The 26,282-nt window shown below is 43.1% G+C and overlaps 1 protein-coding gene across 2 annotated transcripts in view; it reads left to right on the top strand.

Annotated features, from left to right (window-relative positions):
* The window catches only part of LOC130360754 (interleukin-20 receptor subunit alpha-like), an 80,016-nt gene extending 56,469 nt beyond the window's left edge, over positions 1–23,547 (top strand). For both annotated transcript variants that reach the window (XM_056563326.1, XM_056563325.1), the window contains exons 5-8: positions 5,373–5,518; positions 9,264–9,384; positions 18,753–18,889; positions 22,731–23,547. In XM_056563326.1, the coding sequence (XP_056419301.1) occupies positions 5,373–5,518; positions 9,264–9,384; positions 18,753–18,889; positions 22,731–23,516 (1,190 nt within the window). In that variant the 3' untranslated portion in view covers positions 23,517–23,547. The remainder of the gene's footprint in view (positions 1–5,372; positions 5,519–9,263; positions 9,385–18,752; positions 18,890–22,730) is intronic.
* Positions 23,548–26,282: the final 2,735 nt, after the last annotated feature.

Here is a 26,282-nt window from a genome sequence, read left to right as displayed (position 1 = left end):
ATCCAGCATCTGCCTGTAATTACTGGAAATAAGAGCAGCGCCCTTAAAAGGTCTTTTTTCGCTATACCCACATACCCACATTTCACCACAGACTGTCCAGGAGCTGGCAGATGCTTTAGTCCAGGTCTGGGAGAACATCCCTCAGGAGACCATCCACCACCTCATCAGGAGCATGCCCAGGCATTGTAGGGAGGTCATACGGGCACATGAAGGCCACACACACTACTGAGCCTCATTTTTACTTGTTTTAAAGACATTACATCAAAGTTGGATCAGCCTGTAGTGTGGTTTTCCACTTTGATTTTAAGTGTGACTCCATATCCAGACCTCAATGGGTTAATAAATTTGATTTCCATTGATACATTTTGTGTGATTTTGTTGTCAGCACATTCAACTATGTAAAGACAAAAGTATTCCATAGGATTAGTTCATTCATTCAGATCTAGGATGTGTTATCTTAGAGTTCCCTTTATTTTTTAAACAGTGTACTGCATAAGAAAATTGTATTTGCTTTTTATATAACTCATGGCTTATAAAATGATGGCTTTGTCCAAGCTAAAGCAGAGGCATGGACAAAGTCCAGTAAGTGAGGGTGGGCTAGCACTCCTCACAGACAGGAGAGCGAACAGAGGAGTACTATCAGACAGAAGAGCCCAGAGGAGTACTATGTGACAGGAGAGAGCATGGAGAGAGCACAGAGGAGTACTTTCACACAGGAGAGAGCACAGATGAGTACTATCAGACAGGAGAGAGCACAGAGGAGTACTATCAGAAAGGAGAGAGCACAGAGGAGTCCTATCAGGCAGGATAGAGCACAGAGGAGTGATATCAGACAGGAGAGAGCACAAAGGAGTGCTATCAGACAGGAGAGAGCACAGAGGAGTACTATCAGACAGGAGAGCACAGAGGAGTCCTGTCAGACAGGAAAGAGCACAGAGGAGTACTATCAGACAGGAGAGAGCACAGAGGAGTGCTTTCAGACAGGAGAGAGCACAGAGGAGTCCTGTCAGACAGAAGAGAGCACAGAGGCATACTATCAGACAGGAGAGAGCACAGAGGAGTGCTATCAGACAGGAGAGAGCACAGAGGAGTGCTATCAGACAAGAGAGAGCACAGAGGAGTACTATCAGACAGGAGAGAGCACAGAGGAGTCCTATAAGACAGGAGAGAGCACAGAGGAGTGCTATCAGACAGGAGAGAGCACAGAGGCATACTAGCAGACAGGAGATAACACAAAGGAGTGCTATCAGGCAGGAGAGAGCACAGAGGAGTACTATCAGACAGGAGAGAGCACAGAGGAATACTATCAGACAGGAGAGAGCACAGAGTAGTGCTATCAGACAGGAGAGAGCACAGAGTAGTGCTATCAGACAGGAGAGCACAGAGGAGTACTATCAGACAGGAGAGAGCACAGAGGAGTGCTATCAGATGGGAGAGAGCACAGAGGAGTGCTATCAGACAGGAGAGAGCACAGAGGAGTACTATCAGACAGGAGAGAGCACAGAGGAGTGCTTTCAGACAGGAGAGAGCACAGTGGAGTCCTGTCAGACAGAAGAGAGCACAGAGGCATACTATCAGACAGGAGAGAACACAGAGGAGTGCTATCAGAAAGAGAGAGCACAGAGGAGTACTATCAGACAGGAGAGAGCACAGAGGAGTCCTATAAGACAGTAGAGAGCACAGAGGAATGCTATCAGACAGGAGAGAGCACAGAGGCATACTATCAGACAGGAGAGAACACAGAAGAGTGCTATCAGACAGGAGAGAGCACAGAGGAGTACTATCAGACAGGAGAGAGCACAGAGGAATACTATCAGACAGGAGAGAGCACAGAGGAGTACTATCAGACAGGAGAGAGCACAGAGGAGTGCTAGCCCACCTTCACTTACTGGATGTCAGGATCCTGACTGGTATGCGGAGAGGACACGGGTGGTGGATCCTCTCTGTCAGTGAGGCGATGGTTTGGGCCGTACCAGGGGAACGGAATCTAAGGGGTTACTGGTTTTCACCAGAGCCCGCCACAAAGCTGGATGGACTTGCAGCGGCCGGTAACCCCCAGGTCGTTCCACCCGATAGTGACTCAACTTCACTGACAGCTGAGACAGGCGCGGTACACAGGGACAAGGCAAGACCAAGGTCGGACGTAGCAGAAGGTCTGGGCAGGCAGCAACGGTTCGTAGTCAGGGGCAACGGCAAGGGTCTGGATACACAGGCAATGGAACACACAGAGCGCTTTCACAGGGCACAAGGCAACAAGATCCGGCAGGGACAGGAAGGGGAAGTGGGTTTATATAGTGTAGGGAATGTAAGGAACCAATTGGTCCAGGCACCAATTAATGGTGCACTGGCCCTTTAAATCTGAGAGACCCGGCGTGAGCGCGCCCTATAGAGCGGGGCCATGCGTGCCGGGACTCAGCAGGAGAACGGGGCAGGTGAGAGACACGGGGCGCGATCCGAGAGCAGGCACGTCATACACCTCGGATCGCGTCCCCTCCGGGAACATGGAAGCAGCGCTCGCGGTCAGCGGTGCCGACCGGAGCGCTCCATACAGAAGCACGAGGCGAGCGCTCCGGGGAAGCAGCGGGACCCGGAGCGCTCGGCGTGACACTGGACTTTGTCTATGCCTGTGCTTCAGCTTGGACGAAGCCATGATTTTATAAGACATGATTTCTATAAAAAGGAAATAAAATTTTCTAATGAAGTATATTGGAAAGGTTAATGTTTTGCCAAAATGTTCAACATATAAAAAGTTTTTGTATCTGACAGTGCCCATTTAAGGAACTTCTAAGCTGACTTCTGACCACATTCAAGTTGACAAGTAGTCTGATCACAAATCAGCTTTGAAGTTAGCAGGGTGGGAGTGTGAGATCTGATCAGATTGGGGATCCTGTGCTTCCTCCTTTATCTTTATTGACAGCCTTTTTGGTGTCTGACATCATTGTTTACATAGATAATAAGTTGGAAAAATAGTCCAACACGTTTAACCTAATACCAGCTGCTGTGTCAATACAGAGAAAGGCTGATGCCAATTGCCCCATAACAGACGAAAAATTCTTTCCACTATGGCATTCAGAATAATCCCTGGATGAACGTTGTATCCACATAAATCTAGTATCCATAACTTGTAATATTATATTTTCTTATTAAAACATCTAGGCCACCTTGAACATCATGTGATCATGTGGCAAAGTGTTCCATAGTCTCACTGCTCTTACTGTAAAGAACTCTTACCTGTAATAATGGTGAAACCTTCTTTCCTCTAAAGTAAATGATGCCACCTTCTTATGCTAACCAGCCTAAGTATAAAAAGTAGAAATATCTCAGTAATGTCCATTCCATATTTGTAAATAGTGATCAAATTAACCCTAATTTGTCTTCTCCAAACTAAATAACCTGCCATGGTACTGTAATTCTCCCAAACAAAAAATTTCCAGTCGCCCTACTCTGCATTTGCTTTGGTTTTGCTTACATGCAACATATTTATCATACTATCGCAGGAGGTTGATAAATTTGACACACGTAAGCAAAAAACAATATATTACTTCAGAACACCATTTTGTTTGAGTCCTCCTGTCTTTTGCAACTTTTTTGAATAAAGTCGCAGTTGCGCAAAAAATGTGAGACTTTTGAAAAGTGCTCTCCAAAGGCAGTTTTGTAAGCCAGGTCTGGTATAGAGTGGAAGGGCTTTCGACTTTTTGTTTAACATTTGCACCTGATAAATCCATTACCACTGCAAGTTTAAAACTGAAGTAGAATTTTGCAAGATCGTAGCTTTATGCTTACTGCATAGTTTCATCTTTAAATATTTAAATTCTGCTCTGTAATCCCTCTACAAGGTCATTAATAAACATATTGAAAAGAAGTGGACCCAATACTGACCCCTGCAGTACCCCCACTTGTAACTGTTACCCAACCATTGATACCAAGCCTCTGTTTTCTATCACTGAGCCAGTTGCCTACCAACTTACATATACCCTCCCCTAGTCACAGCATCCTCATTTTATGTACTAATGTTTTGTGTGGCACAGTATGATATGCCTTAGAAAAGTCCAGATATACAACATCCACAGCTTTACCCCGGTCCAATCTATAACTGACCTCCTCATAGATGCTGATCAGATCTGATGACGCATAAACCCATGTTGATGCTGTGTTAGAAGGGGATTTTCATCAAGACATTAAGAAAACCCTCAAAAATTTTACGCACAGCAAATGTTAGACTTACAGGCCTATAGTTGCCAGCAGGGGTAAAACTATAAGGGATGCAGAGGGTGCGGTTGCATTCAGTCCCCAGGAACCTGAGGGGCCCATAAAGTATTTTTTTCCTATAGGAGTAGACCAGTACTATATATGAAGCATTACAGCTGGGGGCCCTCTAACAGTTTTTCTAATGGGCCCAGCATATTCAGATTATGCCACTGGTTTCCGGAATTAAATACTGACACCACATTTGCCAACCACCAGTCCTGTGCAATAATCCCTAACATTATAGAATGTTTAAATATAAAGAAGAAGGGTCTGACTAGCATGGTACCTAATTCCTGCAAAACTCTGGAATGGATGCCACCATGCTGCGATTTGTGTGTTAATGATGATAAGGCCATCTGCACTTGTGTTGGGTTAAACAGGTGAGCTTTTTTGGAGAATTTACATTATCCCTTCTCATGTCATCTGACATTGTTTTTTTTTTTTTTTTTTTAAATAAATACAGTAGAGAAGAAAGCATTTAGTAGATTGGCCTTTTCCTCATCCTTCTACACTATTACACCGGGATTATATTTTAGGAGGCCAACATTTTCAGTTTTTGGGTTCTTCTACTTTGTAGCAATCTTTATCTCTTACAAATTTTTAGTGCCTCCCTGCTACTTACCGTATTTATCGGCATATAACACAATTTTTTTAGGCTAAAATTTTTATCCTAAAGTCTATCTGCGTGTTATACGCCGATAAACCGCTGCAGTTCAATGATTTAAAGCGGGCGCTTTAAATCAATGAACTGCAGCAGCTTTTGCAGGTGTAGAGACCTGCCGTCGCTTCTGGCTTCTCTCCCCCTGCTATCGGCGCCGCTGCCCCTTCTCTCCGCCTGGCTATTGGTGCCGCTGCCCTATTGCCGGCGCCGATAGCCAGGAGGAGAGAAGTGGCGCCGGCAATGGGGCAGCGGCGCCGATAGCCAGGGGGAGAGAAGGGGCAGCGGCACCCATTGCCGGCGCCGCTGCCCCGTTGCCTCCCCCATCCCCGGTTGTATAATTACCTGTTGTCGGGGTCGGGTCTGCGCTGCTTCAGGCCTCCGCTGTGCGTCCCCTGCGTCGTTGCTATGGCGCTGCGCGGCATACACTCATTTACTACATGTGTTTTTTCATTCTTTATTTTAGCTATACTTGATCCTCCAAATGTCAGACTTTTCCTAACTGGTACATCATTAACTATAAATTTGACTCATGTTGTGGAAAATCTCAGTGGTATTTATGATGGATTACAATATGAAATAAATGTTTCTGAAAAACTATATAAAACAGAGGTAAGTCATGATTCAAAACTGCTGTATTATAAGAATAGATTCAGTGGTGACCTTCTACAACTTCACTAATAATTGGGGCCTTTAGGTTTCCCCAAGGTTTGCCAAAAGTATGTGTGTAAAAGTAAAGTGTGTGGACAACCCTCCTAGTTAAGTTCAGGTGTTTCATCCACACTCATTACAAACAAGGAATAAATTCAAGCACACATCCATGCAGTTTTTATTGACAGCCGTAGTATATATAGGTCATAAACTTGTAATGAAGAAATTAGTGACTGTAAATGCAATTTTACACAGCAGTTATGGCTCCTGGACTTGCACTTTAAAGGAAATGTGTAGTCGGAAAATGACCTACTGTTCAAATCAGGTTTTTATGTTTATCCTATTTTTTTTTTATAATTTATAGAATGCTCACTATATTTTAATCCTGAAATTTAGTTTCTATTAAGGTCACTAGGTCTAAAACTAAGCTGAGATTTCTTGTTCTGTACAGATCATTTCCCAGTAATAAGGTCAGTGAAAGCGGGCACCAATTGAGAGATTACACTGGATCCCCACCATTCCCAGCAAATATTAGCATCCCCTCCCTGTAGCATGACCTCTGAAAAAGGTCACAGAGAATGCTCAATATCATCTTCAAGACAACTAAATGGCACAGGTCCTGTCTATTGCTGCCTATGATCCATGGGTCCTGGTGTTAAGCATATTACTAAATGCTGTTAGAGACAGCTCAGACAAGATTGCAGCCCGTGTAATAATGTACAATAAAAATAAAAACAAAAAAACATATTAAAAAAGGACAAATTTAGGTATCTGGGTCTAATCAGGAAAAGAAAATCTAGGCGACACATTCCCTTTTAGCAGTGCCCAATCTAGGTGCAGCCTGCAATTATCAGTGAATAAAAAGCGCTAGTGGTCATAAAGTAAATGCCTAGTGTAAGAGCGCCTGAAATGTGTCAATGGATAGCACATATGCCACAAATCAGTGTGTAATATATCTTAAAATATTTAAGCTGTTAGAAATTACTGCCCAACGGTAAGTGCTGTTATTGGGACGTGAAAGCGCTGAAGCCCGAGACAAGTAAAAATCACCTATCCACTGTTGCATCACTTGCTACGCAGTTCCAAACTGCCTTCGGAATTGACATCAGCCCAAGAACTGTGCATAGGAACCTTTATGTTTGGGCTTGAATGGTTCAGCATTTGCACCCAAGCCTAAGAGCACAGTACACATGCCAAGTACTCCATCATTAGACCCTGGAGCAGTAGATATGTGTTTTCCTGGAGTGATGAATTACATTTCACTAGCAGTCTGATGGACCAAGTGTTCATTCTTTCTGCAGACACTGCACGGTATGCATAGCCGTCTATGAGACTGCGCATTCCTGTGCGGTCCCCAGAGTTTGTGGAATGTTCCCACGGTGATTCTCTGTGTGGACATTCCGTAGTGTGAACATAGCCTCACAGTGTGATGTAAAATTTAATGGGTGAAAGATAATCAGGCTGTTTCCCTTTTGGGCTTGGGCTACTTCCTTTAGCGTAACATTAATGCTACAGCATACAAAGACATTTTAGGCAGTGATATGCTTCTGTTTGTGGCAACAGTTTGGAGAAGACCACTTTCTGTTCCAGGATAACTGAGAGTCTTTCCATTGAATGAGTTCTATTAGAAAAGTAAAGTTTGACATGGAGGATCTGAAGTGGCCTTCACAAAACCCTAACCTCAATCCCATCAAACACCTTTGGCCTGGACTAACTCACCAACTGCAAATTAAACTTTTTAGCCCAACATCACTGTTTGACCTTACAAAAATGATTTGGCCTACTGAGGTCTAATTCCCATAGGCATCCTTTGTAATCTTGAGTACAGCCTTCTCAGGACAGTGGAGGCTGTTATAGCTGCAAAGGGGGACCCAACTCCATGTTAGTAGTGTGTAGTGTGAAAGGGGCCAAAAATCTACAATACATTCAGAAGGTCTTCAGACCCTTTAAATATTTTTCACATTTTGTTATGTTGTGGCCTTGTGCTAAAATAAAATAAAAATTCAAGCTTTCCCCAATTGACCTACACTCAAACCCCATAATGAGAATGTAAAAAAAATTTTTTGAAATGTTTCCAATTTTCTCTAAAAAGGAAACAGTTAAGTTTTGCATGAACATAAGTATTCAGACCCTTTACTAAGACATTTAAAATTTAACTGCAGTGGCTTTCCATTTCTTCTGGTCATCCTTGAGATGCTTCCGAACTTTGATTGAAGTCCATCTCAGCTAACAGATACAGGATTGTGTGGAGACACAGATCTGGAGAAGGGTACAAAAAAAGTTTTTGCTGCACTGAAAGTTTCCAATAGCACCGTGACCTCCATTATTCTTATTATTCTACTTTCCTAGAGCTGGCCATCCCACAAAACTAAGTAATCGAGGAAGAAGGACCTTGGTAAGAGAGATGACCAAGCACCCAATGGTCCCTTTGGTGCAGCTCCAAAGATTCTTTGTGCAGATGGGAGAAACGTCCAGAAGGTGAACCATCACTACAGCACTCCACAATCTGGGCTTTATGGAGGATAGGCTAGAAAGAAGCCTCTCCTCAGTGCAAGACATATGAAAGCCCATTTGAAGTTTGCTAAAAGCACCTAAAGGATTCTCAGAGAGAATGTGAGAAACAAGATTCTCTCGTCTGATAAAACTAAGGTTTTCTGGTCTCAATTCTAAGCGTCATGTCTGGAGACCAGATACTGCTCATCACCTGCCCAATACATCCCTACAGTAAAGCACGTTGATGGCGGCATCATAATGTTGAAGTGTTTTTCAGCAGTTGGAATAAAGAGACTGGTCAGGGCTAAGGGAAAGTTATTTGGAGTACAGCTTTCCCTCAAGCCTGACCAGTACAGCGATATTCTAAATAAAATTCTGATCCAGAGTGCTCTGGACCTCAGACTAGGCTGAAGAACTTCCAACAAAACAATCAAGGAGATTTATCAAAACCTGTGTAAAAGAAAAAAAAAGAGGTGCAGTTGCCCATGGCAACCAATCAAATTGCTTCATTAATTTTTTTGGATGCTTTTTTTTATTTATGAAAGAAGAAATCTGATTGGTTGCTGATTGGTCTGCACAGGTTTTGATAAATCTCCCTCTATGACCCTAAGCTCACAGCCAAGACAACACAGTAGTAGGCCTCATCCATCCTGGCAGAGCTAAAGAGGACCTGCGGAGAACAATGGCATAAAATCCCCAAATCCAGGTGTGAGAAACCTTGTGGCATCTTACCAAGAGGAGGCTTATATTGCTGCCATAGGTGCTTCAACTAAGTACTGAGTAAAGGGTCTGAATACTTCTGTCAATGCAATATTTTAGTTTTGCCTTTTCAATAAATTAGCAAATATTTTTAACATTCTATTTTCACTTTGTCATTATGGGGTATTGAGGGAAGAATGATGGGGAAACAAGATTTTTTTTTAAGCACAACATAAAATAGTAAATATTAAAATAGTGAAAGGATCTGAGGAATTGTGGGAACAAATTAGTTCCCACAATCACAAGTTATCCTGTCCACTCAGTATAGGGGGATAACAGTCTGATCTGAGGATGGGGGGGGGGGGGGGGGGGGGGTTGATCCCCACGATCAAAAGGTTATCCCTGGGTATAGGGTATTGATTACTTGCATTTGTGGAAGGAATACCCCTTTAACTTATAGGCATGTTGTTAAGTAATATATAAAGTGAGAGGAATAATTTTTTTTTAAATTTAGAACTCATATTATACGATAGAAAATATAGATCTACAAAGAAAACACTGCGTATCTGCAAAATTGTCTTGGTTCAGATCTGCTACTACCTTTTCGAACAAAACATGTATAGGGGCAAAAGCAGGTAAGCTGAAATGTTAAAAAAAAATGTAATATCTTCCTATGAATTTGATTTTGTTATGAAGACACGGTCTGTTCACATGCTTTATTAGAACATGTACAATTTATTAATTGAGTTCTCACAATAGGGTCTCTACTATATTAACCAGAAAGGAGAATCATTCTGTAAGAGAGGTTCCCTTGGCTTCTTCGTGCATTATATTAACAATCTTCCATGTGAATGATGGTTCTGTTATCGTACAGTCACTTCCCTGGCAATATGTATGCTGGTATCTTGCTTGAATTGGGCTTTGTTGCAGATTTCTGTTGCGCAACTTATTGGCAGATGTACTTTTCATAGAGAATTCTGAAGGGCCACGGCTCCTCAACTTCTGTAACAATGCTTTGAGGGTGTCCACCTGTATCTTTGGTGTCCCTTCTCCTTGTTACCTCTCTGTGTTCTGCAGGCCGAACCTGAGCCTCCGCTTTCTAGGAGCTAGAGAACATATCTGCAGCAGTGCCTTGACCCAACAGAGCATCCGGGGTATGGATATGGGGTCCCGCTGGAAACATTTTAGATATTAATGAAACTGACACAAACTAACTTTTTTTTATTATTATTATTATTTTCTAACCCCATCCTACCCTTCCCCTGCCACCCCAAGCGGCACTGGAAATGAGAGAGGAGAATATATATATATATATATATTTTATATTACTTATTTTAGTATGTCCACAAAATCAACTTTTTCTTCTATTGACATTGTCATTATCCATTTGTCCCATACTGCATGACATTTTTCAAGCCTCCTTTTTTACTGCATGCCAAAATTCCAGATTGTTTATATTTCTGACTGTCCCCATATATTCATTTGATCCTATATTTTCCTTACTCATCCATTTTCTAGATATCAGCAGTCTCAAAATAAAAATCAATTTGATCGCTAGCTCTTTACACTTAATCAGTTCCATCATACCCAATAGCCAAATTTTGAGATTTTCTATCAACTTAATTTGCAGTTTTTTTCAAATTCTTTTATCACCTGGTACCATAACTTTTGAACCTGGGGACATCTGTAGTACATACAGTGGGGCAAAAAAGTATTTAGTCAGCCACCAATTGTGCAAGTTCTCCCACTTAAAAAAAAAAGAGAGAGGCCTGTAATTTTCCTCATAGATATACCTCAACTATGAGAGACATAATGAGAAAAAAAATCCATAAAATCACAGTCTGATTTTTTTAAATATTTTTTTTGCAAATTATGGTGGAAAATAAGTATTTCTGGCTCTCACTGACCTGTAACTTCTTTTTTAACCCCTTCCCTCTTTGGTGATTTTTCATTTTTGCACTTTTGTTTTTTCCTCCTCACCTTCTAAAAATCATAACACTTTCAATTTTCCACCTAATAATTGATATGAGGGCTTGTTCTTTGTGCCAACAATTTTACTTTATAATCATTAATAATTTCACTACAAAATCTATGGCAAAACCAGAAAAAAATTATTTGTAGGGCTTCTGTTTCTACGCAGTGCAGTTTTCGGTAAAAATTGCATATAATATTTATTCTGTAGGTTCATACAGTTGCAGGGATATGCAATTTATATAGGTTTGATTTTATTTTACTACTAAACAAAATTATAACTACATGCACCAAAATTAATACGTTGAAAAATTTCCTCTTCTGACCCCTATAACTTTTTTATTTTTCCGTATAAGGGGCAGTATGAGTGCAAATTTTTTGTGCCATAATCTGATGTTTTTATCAGTACCATTATTGTTTTGATCGGACTTTTTGATCACTTTTTATTCATTTTTTATGGTATGAAAAGTGACCAAAAATATGCTATTTTGGAATTTGGAATTTTTTTACGTGTACGCCATTGACCATGCAGTTTAATTAACAATATATTTTTATAGTTCCGACATTTATGCACACGGCGATACCACATATGTTTATTTTTATTTACACAGGTTTTTTTTTAAATGGGAAAAGGGGCGAGTCAAACTTTTATTAGGATAGGGGTTAAATCACATTTATTAACACTTTATTTTCACTCCCATAGGGGACAATAACATTGCACACCGATTTCCTATACTGATCACTGGCATTGGCACATGACATTGATCAGTATTATTGCCGCTCTACTGCTCCTGCCTGTATCTCAGGCACGGAGCAGTCATTCAGTGATCGGACAGCGAGGCGGCAGGTAGGGATCCTCCTTGCTTGATCACCGCGTCTAAAGGTTTAATGCTAGACATCAGCCCGATCGGCAATGTCCGGCATTATTCGTGGGTCCCGGTTTCTTATAGCAACCGGGACCCACCAGGTATAATGAGCGCTCACCTCCTGAGTGGGTGTCGTATCTCGGGAGCTGCAGATGGACGTTCATAAACATCCATTTGCGGCAAAAGGTTAAAAGTCTCTTCTGTCCTCCACTCGTTACCTGCATTAATGGCACCTGTTTGCACTTGTTATCTTTATTTAAAAGACACCTGTCCACAACCTCAAACAGTCACACTCCAAACTCCACTATGGCCAAGACCAAAGAGCTGTCAAAGGACACCAGAAACAAAATTGTAGACCTGCAACAGGCTGGGAAGACTGAATCTGCCATAGGTAAGCAGCTTGGTGTGAAGAAATCAACTGTGAGAGCAATTATTAGAAAATGGAAGACATACAAGACCACTGATAATCTCCCTAGATCTGGGGCTCCACGCAAGATCTCACCCTGTGGTGTCAAAATGATCACAAGAGCGGTGAGCCTGGTCCCGGGACTCGCGGTGTGGGACGTTCCCGCACACGTGTCCCGGGCGTTGCTAGGGGCAATGCTCCGGCCATTCTGTCCAGCCGTGAGCGCCCCTCGTCTAGTGCCTGCGGCAGCTCACTTACCTCCTGCTGTCCCCGTTCTACCTGTTTCTGTGCTTGGCTAGAACGTGCACCCCCTTCCTTTAGGGCGCGCATGCGTCGGCGTTGCTGGACTTTAAGGGCCAGTATGCCCATAACTGGTCACCTGCTGGGCGGACTCTATATTAGTCCGGCACTTCCCTATCATGGTGTTGGATCTTCGTGCTTAGTGCCCTAGAGAAAGCTTTTCATTTGTGTGCCATATTAGTGTTCCTGACCTCCAGCCTGTTGCCTGACCTTGCTCCTTTGCCACCTGCCTCCTGACCTTGTGCCTTTGACCCGATTACGCTCCTTTACCGCCAGCCTTCTGACCGGTGCTTCGTCCTGACAATGCTAACCATCTGTGCCAAGTTCCATCTGGGCAACCTGTGTGGACGGATCGTGCCAGAGGTAGAGACCTGGGTTACCATCAGTAAAACACTACACCGCCAGGGACTCAAATCTTGCAGTACCAGATGTGTCCCCCTGCTTAAGCCAGTACATGTCCGGGCCTGTCTGAAGTTTGCTAGAGAGCATTTGGATGATCCAGAAGAGGATTGGGAGAATGTCATATGGTCAGATGAAACCAACTGTGGAATTTTTGGGTAAAAACTCAACTTGTCGTGTTTGAAGGAGAAAGAATGCTGAGTTGCATTCAATGAACACCATACCTACTGTGAAACATGGGGGTGGAAACATCATGCTTTGGGGATGTTTTTCTGGCAAGGGACCAGGACGACTGATCAGTGTAAAAGAAAAAAAATGAATGGGCCAGGTATCGTGAGATTTTGAGTGAAAAACTCCTTTCATCAGCAAGGGCATTGAAGATGAAACGTGGATGGGTCTTTCAGCATGACAATGATCCCAAACACACCGCCCGAGTAAAGAAGGAGTGGCTTCGTAAGAAGCATTTCAAGGTCCTGGAGTGGCCAGTCTCCAGATAGAACCCCATAGAAAACCTTTGGAGGGAGTTGAAAGTTTGTGTTGCCCAGAGAATGCCCCAATACATCACTTCTCTAGAGGAGATCTGAATGGAGGAATGGGCCAAAATACCAGCAACAGTGTGTGAAAACCTTGTGAAGACTTACAGAAAACATTTGACCTCTGTCATTGCCAACAAAGGGAATATAACAAAGTATTGAGATGAACTTTTGTTATTGACCAAATACTTATTTTCCACCATAATTTGCAAATACATTGTTTAAAAGTCAGATGTGATTCTATGGATTTTTGTTTCTCATTATGTCTCTCATAGTTGAGGTATACCTATGATGAAAATTACAGGCCTCTCTCATCTTTTTAAGTGGGAGAACTTGCACAATTGGTGGCTGACTAAATACTTTATTGCACCACTGTATGGGCAAAGTCAGCCTCTACTTCTCCACATTTAGGACAGCAATATTATTTTCCTTTTGGTTAGTTTCTTGGGTGTATAGTATAACCTATAATTAATAAACAATTGTGTTACTCTATGATTCCTATTCCTTAACCCATGTTTCCCCCCATTTCCAAATAACTTTCCATTCTTCCTTACTTATTTCTTCTAAATCTTTATCCCATCTGGCACACGACATCATGCTAATCTGTTCCAGCCAAAACTCTTGGGCAGAACCTGCAACACAAACATATTAGTATTAGGCTCTGCACTTTTCCAGCATAATCCTCCCCTTTTCCCTACAAATGACCCCTCCAAACCCAATGCCACCAGCCTTGCCACAACGCACAAGGGGGAGATTTATCAAAACTTGTGCAGAGGAAAAGTTGCCCAGTTGCCCATAGCAACCAAACAGCATGCTTCTTTAGGGATAGGGGATAAGATGTCAGATCACTGGGGTCCCACTGCTGGGGATCCCCAGGTTCTCCACTGCGGCACCCCACTATCATTACTGCAGAGGGCGAGTTCGCTCTGCACGTAATGACGGGCAATACAGTGGTCCCTCAACATACGATAATAATCCGTTTCAAATGAACCATCGTTTGTTGAAACCATCTTATGTTGAGGGATCCGTGCAATGTAAAGTATAGGAAGTTGTACTCACCTGTCCCCGCGGCTCCGGACCATCACCACTCATCACCGCTGCCCTGGATGTCGCCCTCCATCGCTGTCACCGCGGGTGTGGTGTCCCCGATGCTCCGGACATTTTTTCCCCCGGGATCCTCGCTCTCGTGATGGCGACGATGGAGAGCGCCGGTGATGGAGGGGATACCAAAGAGGAGCTCCGGAGCCACACGGACAGGTAGAGAGCCCCCCACCATCACCGGAGCACACGGGGCACCGAAGCAGTCAGTGCTGCCGGATAGTCGTTTATGCGATTGCCCCGACATACAAAAGCATCGTATGTTGATGCTACCTTCAACATGCGATGGCCTCTGAGAGGCCATCGCATGTTGAAATTATCGTATGTTGGGGCCATCGTAGGTCAGGGGGTCACTGTACAGGGACCGGAGCATCATGACGTCACTGCCCGCCCCCTCAATACAAGTCTATGGGAGGGGGCGTGGCAGCCCTTTGGATGGGGGATAAGATGTCTAGGGGTGGAGTACCCATTTAAATACTGCTGCCAGCTTTATTCTTCCTGCCAGTCCTCTAATGTTCCATACCAAAATATTTATCATTTATAAACAAACAACAAAAATTAAAAATAAAAAGACAAAAAAAGACAAAACAAAAAAAATTATAAAATTGATTACACAGAAAGTAGCATTAATAGTAGTATTAATAGTAGTATTAGCAAAATCAGCAGATTCTATCCTAACTTTATGCATTACACCATTCAATCCTATGGATACACAAACTAACTTGAACTAACTGCATTGCAGGAGAAAAAAAATAACTATGTCTAACATAACACAATATATTAAGGTCAGATGAGGCAATGGGAATATAGGTCTCCTTTACCCACCCACAAGCACACTTGCATCTCACCCTGATCTTCCCCCTAACGGCTGTTAGGAGAGGAGAGATCAGATCCAAAGGAGAGATTAGACACATAGGAGAGATTAGACCCAAAGTCCTTCTCCTCCACATCACCAGGAGTGTCTGCAACCAAACCTCATGGCTGTTATTCTGGGTATGGCAAAGGGTGTAGGCCAGGGGAGAGGAGCTTCAGGTTTACCCTTACACCACCTTTAACAAGGTCAGTCCAGCTGTAGTTTCACCTACTGCTCACAGATGCTGTGGTCACTGCTCAGCTCATTTGTTGGGGCAGCCATCTACTGGACACTTCAGGTAATGCAGAATAGTGGCAGAATAATCCCAGGGGGTTACACTTACAACTGCAAAAAATACTACATTATCCTTTGAGTAGGTTATCAATGTTTGATCAGTGGTGTCTGACTCTCAGGGACCCCTCTGATAGAGCTGTCCTGGCACACTTAAATAAGACTTACTCACAACTGTGTGTACAGTAAAGCTTGCTTGGGGAAACATGAAGCGGCCTGTACTTTGATGGTCAGCAGAGGAACTGGGGGTCAAACCCTACTGATCAAACTTTCCTGGCTTATACCCTATCAATGCTTTTAATGGCTAAATGTAACATAAACTTAGAGCATATGTTACAAGTGTAACATAGTGGCCATGTGCTAGTTATATTTTTAAGTTCTTATTTTAGAACCCATAACTCCTTTGGTGCAAAATACAGGCGGCAATTGGGCCAAAAGAGTCTGTAATTTGCATAGAATGAGGGAAACCGACAGGGCTCAGTGGACTCTATTAACTACAATGAGATCTGTTGGGTTTCTGTCACGATGTAATTCTACTGGACAAATATCATTGCATTCTGCTGGATCTTTGACAGAATTTGCAATAGAAGATCCAAATGGAACCTCACAGAAGTAAATACAGCTACATCTACAAAAATATGGCTGTTGTACAACTCATCTGTGGCAGTAATAGATGCTGGATTTGTCCACTTGTTCAATTAGAGGACACATTGGAACAGTGCAACAGAATGTATACCATAGCTGTATGCAGTTTTAGGCCTATATAGGTGCATCATTCTGCCATTTAAGCCCTTTTTTTTTTTTTTAACAAAAATGATGAAGAGTATTTTGATGTATATATGGGACAATCGCATTCCTAAAGAACATACTTTAACCCCTTAAGGACCGGAGGTTTTTCCGTTTTTGCATTTTCGTTTTTTGCTCCTTGCCTTTAAAAAATCATAACTCTTTCAAATTTACACCTAAAAATCCATATGATGGCTTATTTTTTGCACCGCCAATTCTACTTTGTAATGACGTCAGTCATTTTGCCCAAAAATCTATGGTGAAGCGGGAAAAAAAATCATTGTGCGACAAAATTGAAAAAAAAACGCTGTTTTGTAACTTTTGGGGGCTTCCGTTTCTACGTAGTACATTTTTCGGTAAAAATGACACCTGATATGTATTCTGTAGGTGCATACGATTAAAATGATACCCTACTTATATAGGTTTGATTTTGTCGGACTTCTGGAAAAAATCATAACTACATGCAGGAAAATTAATACGTTTAAAATTGTCATCTTCTGACCCCTATAACTTTTTTATTTTTTCGTGTATGGGGCGGAATGAGGGCTCATTTTTTGCGCCGTGATCTGAAGTTTTTAACGGTACCATTTTTGCATTGATAGGACTTATTGATCACTTTTTATTCATTTTTAAATGATATAAAAAGTGACCAAAAATGCACTATTTTGGACTTTTTTTGCGCGCACGCCATTGACCGAGCGGTTTAATTAATGATATATTTTTATAATTCGGACATTTCCGCACGCGGTGATACCACATATGTTTATTTTTATTTTTATTTACACTGTGTTTTTTTTTTTATTGGAAAAGGGGGGTGATTCAAACTTTTAATAGGGGAGGAGTTAAATGATCTTTATTCACTTTTTTTTTCCACTTTTTTTTTGCAGTGTTATAGGTCCCATAGGGACCTATAACACTGCACACACTGATCTTCGATGTTGATCACTGGTTTCTCATAGGAAACCAGTGATCAACGATTCTGCCGGATGACTGCTCATGCCTGGATCTCAGGCACTGAGCAGTCATTCGGCGATCGGACAGCGAAGAGGCGGGAAGGGGCCCTCCCGCTGTCCTGTCAGCTGTTCGGGATGCCGCAATTAGCCGCCGCTATCCCGAACAGCCCGACTGAGCTAGCCGGGAACTTTCACTTTCACTTTTAGCCGCGCGGCTCAGCTTTGAGCGCGCGGCTAAAGGGTTAATAGCGCTCGGCGCCGCGATTAGAGGCGGGTCCCGGCTTCACTATGATGCCGGGCCCGCCATGATATGACGCGGGGTTACTGTGTAACCCCGCGTTATATCAGAAGAGCAGGACCAAGGACGTACCGGTACGTCCTTGGTCCTTAAGGGGTTAAAGGGGTACTCCGGTGGAAAACATTTTTTTTTTTAAATCAACTGGTGCCAGAAAGTTAAACAGATTTGGAAATGACTTCTATTAAAAAATGTTCACCCTTCCAGTCCTTTTTAGAAGCTGTATGCTACAGAGGGAATTATTTTCTTTTTTTAATTTCTTTTTTTGTCTTGTCCACAGTGCTCTCTGCTGACACCTCTGTCTGCGTCAGGAACTGTCCAGAGCAGAATAGGTTTGCAATGAGGATTTTCTACTGCTCTGGACAGTTCCTCATACGGACATCAGGTGGCCGCAGAGAGCACTGTGGACAAGACAAAAAAGAAAAGAATTCCCTCTGTAGCATACAGCTGCTAAAAAGTTCTGGAAGGGTAAAGATTTTTTTAATAGAAGTAATTTACAATTCTAAGAAGAAAAAGAGGGGTTGGTGCAGTTTCTTTTATTTTTATTTTTTTATTTTTTTTTAAACTACTATCCTTGAGGTTTGGGTTATTTTTTCACAACATAATTTACAATTCTGTTTAACTTTCTGGCACCAGTTGATTTAATAAAACATTTTTTCCATTGGAGTACCCCTTTAAGCATGCCTCTAGCCAACAGAATTCTTAGGCTGGGTTCACATTAGCCTAATTTATACATATTTTTACATGACAGCTTATGACAGCTAGAAGTCTGGCCCTCCCTTGGTCTGATGACCCAAACTGATGTTTGTCATGTAGGAGCATTTTCTTTTGTAAATGTTTATCCTGGAGCCCAATTGTCATGTGGATAAATCCTTAGCATTTCAATCTGAATATATAACTGGTATAAATACCTTTGCATGGTTAGTGTGTTGAAGTTAAAGGGGTACTCTGCTGCTCAGCATTTGGAACAAACTGTTCCGAACGCTGGAGCCGGCACCAGGAGCTCGTGAATTTATAGCCCCGCCTCCTCATGACATCACACCCTGCCCCCTCAATGAAAGTCTATGGAAGGGGGCGTGATGGCTGTCACGCCCCTCCCATAGACTTGCATTGAGGGGGTGGTGCTTGAAATAATGAGGGGGCGGGGCTATGAAGTCACAAGCTGCCGACTCCAACGTTCGGAACAGTTTGTTCCAAACGCTGAGCAGCGGAGTACCCCTTTAAGAAACTTGCAGATTTGTTTTTGTTACAGACCAGACCCCTGAAGAGAGAGGAAAAATAATGCTTTATATTTTGGGAGTCATACTGGTATTATTTACAGTTTCTGGTGTAGGATACGGTGTCCATAAATATGTTCACGTTGGTAACCTACAGCAACCACAAATTCTTGTAAGTATTCTACGTCTATGACTATATTCTAGCCTATGTTTAGTATTCAGGTTTACTTTTTTTTACCAGATTTTCTGGGGTTCACCCTTCTGCTCCATTGCATAAAATATTACCCAGTTAGTTTTATGAATATCATTATTGGGATAATAATAATATATTTATTATTATTATTACTGGGTTGTGTGATTGTTCTGATAATATTATTTCAGAACAATACTTTCTTCCTCTCCCAGTTACATCCATGTGCCCTAGCATATAGATAAGGGTTGTCTAGTGCTCATAACCCCTATTTCTCTTGGATAAGTGAAATATAGTAGCAGGGACAGATTAAGAGAATCATGAGCCTGGTGCTGAAGATTGTGATGGGCCTAGAAATGTGAGGAAATGGTGGTGGAGCGTGACCACTGACAGCTCCCGATCCACCATGCTATAGTACAGGAGGGGCAACAATCCCTGGATCTGCCACTGGCAGCACAGAGGTGATAGAGCAGGGGTCTCAAACTCAAATTATCTGGGGCCACTGGAGGTAGCAGCTGGGTGAGGCTGGGTCGCATGCGCCCCTTACATATAATGCCCCCATCATGCGCCCCTTACATATATTGCCCCCATCATGGGCCCCTCATCATCCACCTGCAACACCCCCCACCAGAAGTAGCACCACCATCATCTACCAGCAACCCCGCCCCCCATTCCCCCTTCCCCTGTGTGGTAATAGCATGAGCTTATGGATGATGGAGGTGCTATTCTGGGGGGGGGGGGGGGGGAGCATTAGGCAGGCAGCAGTTTCCCCACATTAGGAAGGTAGCATGTTCCCCACATTAGGTAGGTAGCAGTTTCCCCACATTAGGTAGTAGCAGTTTTCCCACATTAGGTAGTAGCAGTTTTCCCACATTAGGTAGTAGCAGGCTCCCCACATTAGGTAGTAGCAGGTTCCCCACATTAGGTAGTGGCAGGTTCACCACATTAGGTAGTGGCAGGTTCACCACATTAGGTAGAGGCAGGCTACCCACATTAGGTAGAGGCAGGTTCCCCACATTAGGTAGAGGCAGGTTCCCCACATTAGGTAGAGGCAGGTCCCCACATTAGTAGTAGCAGGTTCCCCACATTAGGTAGTAGCAGGCTCCCTACATTAGGTAGGTAGCATGTTCCCCACATTAGGTAGTAGTAGGTTCCCCACATTAGGTAGTAGCAGGCTCCCCACATTAGGTAGCAACAGGCTCCCCACATTAGCTAGCAGCAGGCTCCCCACATTTGGTAGTAACAGGTTCCCCACATTAGGTAGCAGCAGGCTCCCCAAATTAGAAGCAGGTTCCCCACATTAGATAGTAGCAGGCTTCACACATTAGGTAGAAGTAGGCTCCCCACATTAGGTAGTAGCAGGTTCCCCACATTAGGTAGTAGCAGGTTCCCCACATTTGGTAGTAGCAGGCTCCCTACATTATTTAGATAGCATGTTTTTCCCTCACATTAGGTAGTAGCAGGTTCCCCACATTAGGTAGTAGCAGTTTTCCCACATTAGGTAGTAGCAGGTTCCCCACATTAGGTAGTAGCAGGTTCCCCACATTAGGTAGTGGCAGGTTCCTCACATTAGGTTGTGGCAGGTTCCCCACATTAGGTTATGGCAGGTTCCCCACATTAGGTAGTGGCAGGCTACCCACATTAGGTAGAGGCAGGTCCCCACATTAGGTAGAGGCAGGTTCCCCACATTAGGTAGAGGCAGGTCCCCACATTAGTAGTAGCAGGTTCCCCACATTAAGTAGTAGAAGGCTCCCCACATTAGGTAGCAACAGGCTCCCCACATTAGGTAGCAGCAGGCTCCCCACATTAGGTAGCAGCAGGCTCCCCACATTTGGTAGTAGCAGGTTCCCCACATTAGGTAGTAGAAGGCTCCCCACATTAGGTAGCAAAAGGCTCGCCACATTAGGTAGCAGCAGGCTCCCCACATTAGGTAGCAGCAGGCTCCCCACATTTGGTAGTAGCAGGTTCCCCACATTTGGTAGTAGCAGGTTCCCCACATTTGGTAGTAGCAGGTTCCCCAAATTAGGTAGAAGCAGGTTCCCCACATTAGATAGTAGCAGGCTCCACACATTAGGTAGAAGCAGGCTCCCCACATTAGGTAGTAGCAAGTTCCCCACATAGGTAGTAGCAGGTTCCCCACATTAGGTAGTAGCAGGTTCCCCGCATTAGGTAGTAGCAGGTTCCCCAGATTAGGTAGTAGCAGGCTCCCCACATTAGGTAGTAGCAGGTTCCCCACATTAGGTAGTAGCAGGTTCCCCACATTAGGTAGTAGCAGGCTCCCCACATTAGGTAGTAGCAGGTTCCCCACATTAGGTAGTAGCAGGCTCCCCATATTAGGAAGTAGCAGGCTCCCCACATTAAGTAGTAGCAGGTTCCCCACATTAGGTAGTAGCCGGCTCCCCACATTAGGTAGTAGCAGGTTCCCCACATTAGGTAGAAGCAGGTTCCCCACATTAGGTAGTAGCAGACTTCCCACATTAGGTAGTAGCAGGTTCCCCACATTAGGTAGTAGAAGGTTCCCCACATTAGGTAGTAGCAGGTTTCCCACATTAGGTAGTAGCAGGTTCCCCACATTAGGTAGTAGCAGGCTCCCCACATTAGGTAGTAGCAGGTTCCCCACATTAGGTAGTAGCAGGTTCCCCACATTAGGTAGTAGCAGGCTCCCCACATTAGGTAGTAGCAGGTACCCCATATTAGGTAGTAGCAGGCTCCCCACATTAGGTAGTAGCAGGTTCCCCACATTAGGTAGTAGCAGGTTCCCCACATTAGGTAGTAGCCGGCTCCCCACATTAGGTAGTAGCAGGCTCCCCACATTAGGTAGTAGCAGGTTCCCCACATTAGGTAGCAGCAGGTTCCCCACATTAGGTAGTAGCAGGTTCCCCACATAAGGTAGTAGCAGGTTCCCCACATTAGGTAGAAGCAGGTTCCCCACATTAGGTAGTAGCAGACTTCCCACATTAGGTAGTAGCAGGTTCCCCACATTAGGTAGTAGAAGGTTCCCAACAACAGGTAGTAGCAGGCTCCCCACATTAGGTAGTAGCAGGTTCCCCACATTAGGTAGTAGCGGGTTCCCCACGTTAGGTAGTAGCAGGTTCCCCACATTAGGTAGAAGCAGGCTCCCCAAATCAGGTAGTAGCAGGTTCCCCACATTAAGTAGTAGCCGGTTCCCCACATTAGGTAGAAGCAAGTTCCACACATTAAGTAGTAGCAGGCTTCCCACATTAGGTAGTAGCAGGTTCCCCACATTAGGTAGTAGCAGGCTCCCCACATTAGGTAGTAGCAGGTTCCCCACATTAGGTAGTAGCAGGTTCCCCACATTAGGTAGAAGCAGGCTCCCCAAATTAGGTAGTAGCAGGTTCTCCTCTCTGCCCGGCGGCCTGACAAATGACGTCACTGACATCCTGCGCGGGTCTGCGGAAAGGACGTCACATGCGCGACGTCCCTCATCAGACTCGGGCCGGCCAACCGGAGACCAGGAGGAGGAGGGCGGGGTAAGTGAAGTCTTCTGGCATGTAGCGCTGCTCGCCTGAAGCAGGGTTAAATGCCTGAAGAAGTTACCTGCCCAGCTCCCGGAACTGCATGTCCTGGGCGTCGGGCAATACAAATTTCACATACCGCAAACTTTTGTTCCGCGGGCCATTTCTGGGAGTTTGAGGCTTGATTGTTGTGGGCGCCAGTCGGTCTGTGCAGGCCGTTTGTGCGTCCGCTCCATCCGCCCCTACGTTAATCCGGCCCTGTATAGTAGGCAGAAAAAGAAGACTAACATGCTATAAAGGAGACCATTGTAAGAACTGTGTTAATGTGTCTGTTTTTTCTGTTTTAGAATCTAACATCCAACAATAACAACAATTTAGTCTTTGTTGATGCGCATAACATAACAATAAACGTCATCACAATTGAGTCTGGTAAGTCAAATGAGCAAAGCACCATGATGGCTGAAAAAAACGATAAAACACAGGTGAAGGAAGATTTTTACTTCACAAATGATGGATATGATGTCAGTCACAGTTCAGGAGTTCCAGAAGATGAGGACATTGGCTATATCAGTCTTCTGGAACAAGTGCCAGCTACTAGACCACACGTGTCACCATATGACATGCCACATAATATTCTAGAAACACCTGCTAAACCATCAATGGCTTCATCACTTATTATAAACAAGGAAGGGGATCAATACGGTCGTATCAAATGCAATAAAACTATTACATCCATTCAAGAGAAGAATACGGTAGAAGCTTTTCAAAAGGCAGAGAGGTCAGAAGAAACATTTACATACCTCCCAAAAAATGATCAACATATTCCCAGACTGGATGTATTAAATTATAAACCACGTGAGGACTCATCTGAAGAACAAGATGCAGATACCACAGATGTGAAAGATGGCACAGACTATAGTGAATGTGGTACTCTCTTTATAGATTGGAGTCCAACCAGTCATCACCTCTATATACCAAACGTATGTAACAAAACAATAAAAGAAGTTGGCACTGAAGAGTGCCAGGAAGGATTGCTATCTAATCTTTACAAACCCATTGAAACAGAAGACTCCTCTGAAGAACTGGCTTGTCTAGAGCAAAGATGGGAGCTCCATGTAAACATGGTAGAATAAAGAGACCTTATGGGGAGAAAAATGGACTTAATATAATTATTAGTGTTGAGCGGCATAGGCCATATTCGAATTCGCGAATATTCGCGAATATACGGACGAATATTCGTCATATATTCGCGAATATTCGCATTCTCGTTATAGTCCCGTTTTATTTTCGCATATGCGAAAATCTGCGTATGCGAAAGTTACATATATGAATAATAAATAGCATATACAAAATTAGCGCGTGCAAAAATGCGCATATGCGAAAATTAGCATATGCAAATGTTCGCATATGCGAATTTCTGCACGCCAGTCTCACACAGTAGTATTAGAGCCTTCTTTACACCACACAAGCTGGAAGCAGAGAGGGATGATCACTGTGATGTGTACTGTGAAGAAAAAAAAAAAAAAAAAAAACGAATATTCGTAATTACGAATATATAGCGCTATATTCGCGAAATTCGCGAATTCGCGAATATGCGATATTCGCGAATAATATTCGAATTGCGAATATTCGTGAGCAACACTAATAATTATATGAGCAAAGCAGTGTTTCCTTATATTATTTCAAAATACCTGTATGTTTGCCTCTGTATTATTTTAGTTGGAAATAGGCTATTCTAATCAGATAGTCTTATACTGTATAACTGTACAGTGACCCCCCCCCCGACCTACGATGGCTCTGACATACGATCATTTCAACATACGATGACCTTTCAGAGGCCATCGCATGTTGAAGGCAGCATCAACATACGATGCTTTTGTATGTCGGGGCCATCGCATAAACGGCTATCCGGCAGCGCAGACTGCTTCAGCTGCCACCGGATAGCCGTTTACGGTGCCCCGTGTGGTCCGCTGACTATCACTTACCTGTCCTCGGGGCTCCGACGCGTCCTCTTCAGGATCCCCTGCATCGTTGGTGCTCTCCATCGTCGTCATCACATTGCTGCGCACGCCGTCCGGTCATCCAATTGGAGCGGCATGCGTCAGCGATGGAAGGCGACATCCAGGGCAGCGGTGACAGTCCGGAGTGGCAGGGACACATGGGTATAACGTCCAATACCAGTGGTCTTCAACCTGCGGACCTCCAGATGTTGCAAAACTACAACTCCCAGCATGCCCGGACAGCCAACGGCTGTCCGGGCATGCTGGGTGTTGTAGTTTTGCAACATCTGGAGGTCCGCAGGGTGTAGACCACTGTCCTATACTTTACATTGCACGGATCCCTCAACATACGATGGTTTCAATAAACAATGGTCCATTTGGAACGGATTACCATCGTATTTTGAGGGACCACTATAATCTTAATCTACAATTACTCTGCTTTATTCTCCATTTGCCCAATATGGAAATTCTTGCTACATATATAAAAGGGTGAGGCTATGTTCATACTGTGTTTACGGTATACGTTTAGCATGTGTGCTAAAAAAGCTCCAGGTACTTATACCAATTGTATCCATGCCTCAATCCACCCCACAGATGACATAAGGGGGCCCTTTTTTCACCTGTTGGTCTGGTCTGTGATGCAACAAAAGTTTATTAAAAAAAAAAATAAAAAAAAAAAAAAGGAAAGTTTAACACACACTATATATTTTTTAAACATGGAAGCCTATGAGGAAAATATGGCACTTTATTCTTATACAGAGCCATATGTCAAAGCTTTCTATTTGAGGTATATGTTGTTAAATGCTTTCAATGTATACACCAATAAAAGGCTCTGACATAATGTGACCACAGCTCAATATGTGCTTGTGTATATGGGCAAAATCTCACCCGTGTGAAGCATGGGGGGGAGCTTAAAATATAAATAGTTACATAGAACCTCCTGCAATAATCTATTTGACATGTAATAGCAGCCCTTGCATCACTGTGTGATGTTTCTGTCAAATATTTCACTTTTGCTTTATTTTATTATTTAATATCTTGTTGAATAAATATAGAGGAATTCATGAAATGCATATAGTAATTTGTATAGTAATTTTTTTTGTTTCACTGTTTCCTTTACAGTATCTTTAATTTAGAAGTATGCCAAAAACATAGTCACCTTCGCTATTTTCTACTTAAATTTTTTTTATTTGTTACCATTGTTTTTTTTTTTTTTTTTTTTTTTTTTTATAATGGAAGTCAACGGGAAACAGATTTTGCTGCATGGCACATAGCAACATCCTTTTTTAGCATCCATTAATATGTACGTTTTTTTCCTATAATGCAATGTAAACATACCCTAAGGATGTTGTGTTTGATATGTGCAACCAGATATTTACTGTTGGTGTTTTCTGCGCAGGGGTCACGCTGAAATTCTTTAATTCTAGCCCCACCTTTCTATTCCTGACACAGGCATCATCTGCATTAGAACCAAACCTACATTTGTCCATGCAGAGACTAGATGATTCCCTTTAACTGTAGCCTATACCAACACAATTCTGCATCCAATACTTTACTGTAACGAACAGTATACATTTTTTTACAGTGGAATTAGTTACAGATGGCACTGTATGTCTATACTGTGGCGTATGTTGGAGATATGTGTTGGAGCTCAACATATACAGTCATGGCCGTAAATGTTGGCACCCCTGAAATTTGAAGAAAATTAACTATTTCTGACAGAAAAGGATTGCAGTAACACATGTTTTGCTATACACATGTTTATTCCCTTTGTGTGTATTGGAACTAAACCAAAAAAAGGGAGGAAAAAAACTAATTGGACATAATGTCACACCAAATTCCAAAAATGTGCTGGATACAATTATTGGCACCCTTAACTTAATATTTGGTTGCACACCC

The sequence above is a fragment of the Hyla sarda genome, chromosome 3 (assembly GCF_029499605.1).
Source record: "Hyla sarda isolate aHylSar1 chromosome 3, aHylSar1.hap1, whole genome shotgun sequence".
NCBI lineage: Eukaryota > Metazoa > Chordata > Amphibia > Anura > Hylidae > Hyla > Hyla sarda.
This window is presented reverse-complemented; position numbering and strand designations above follow the sequence as displayed.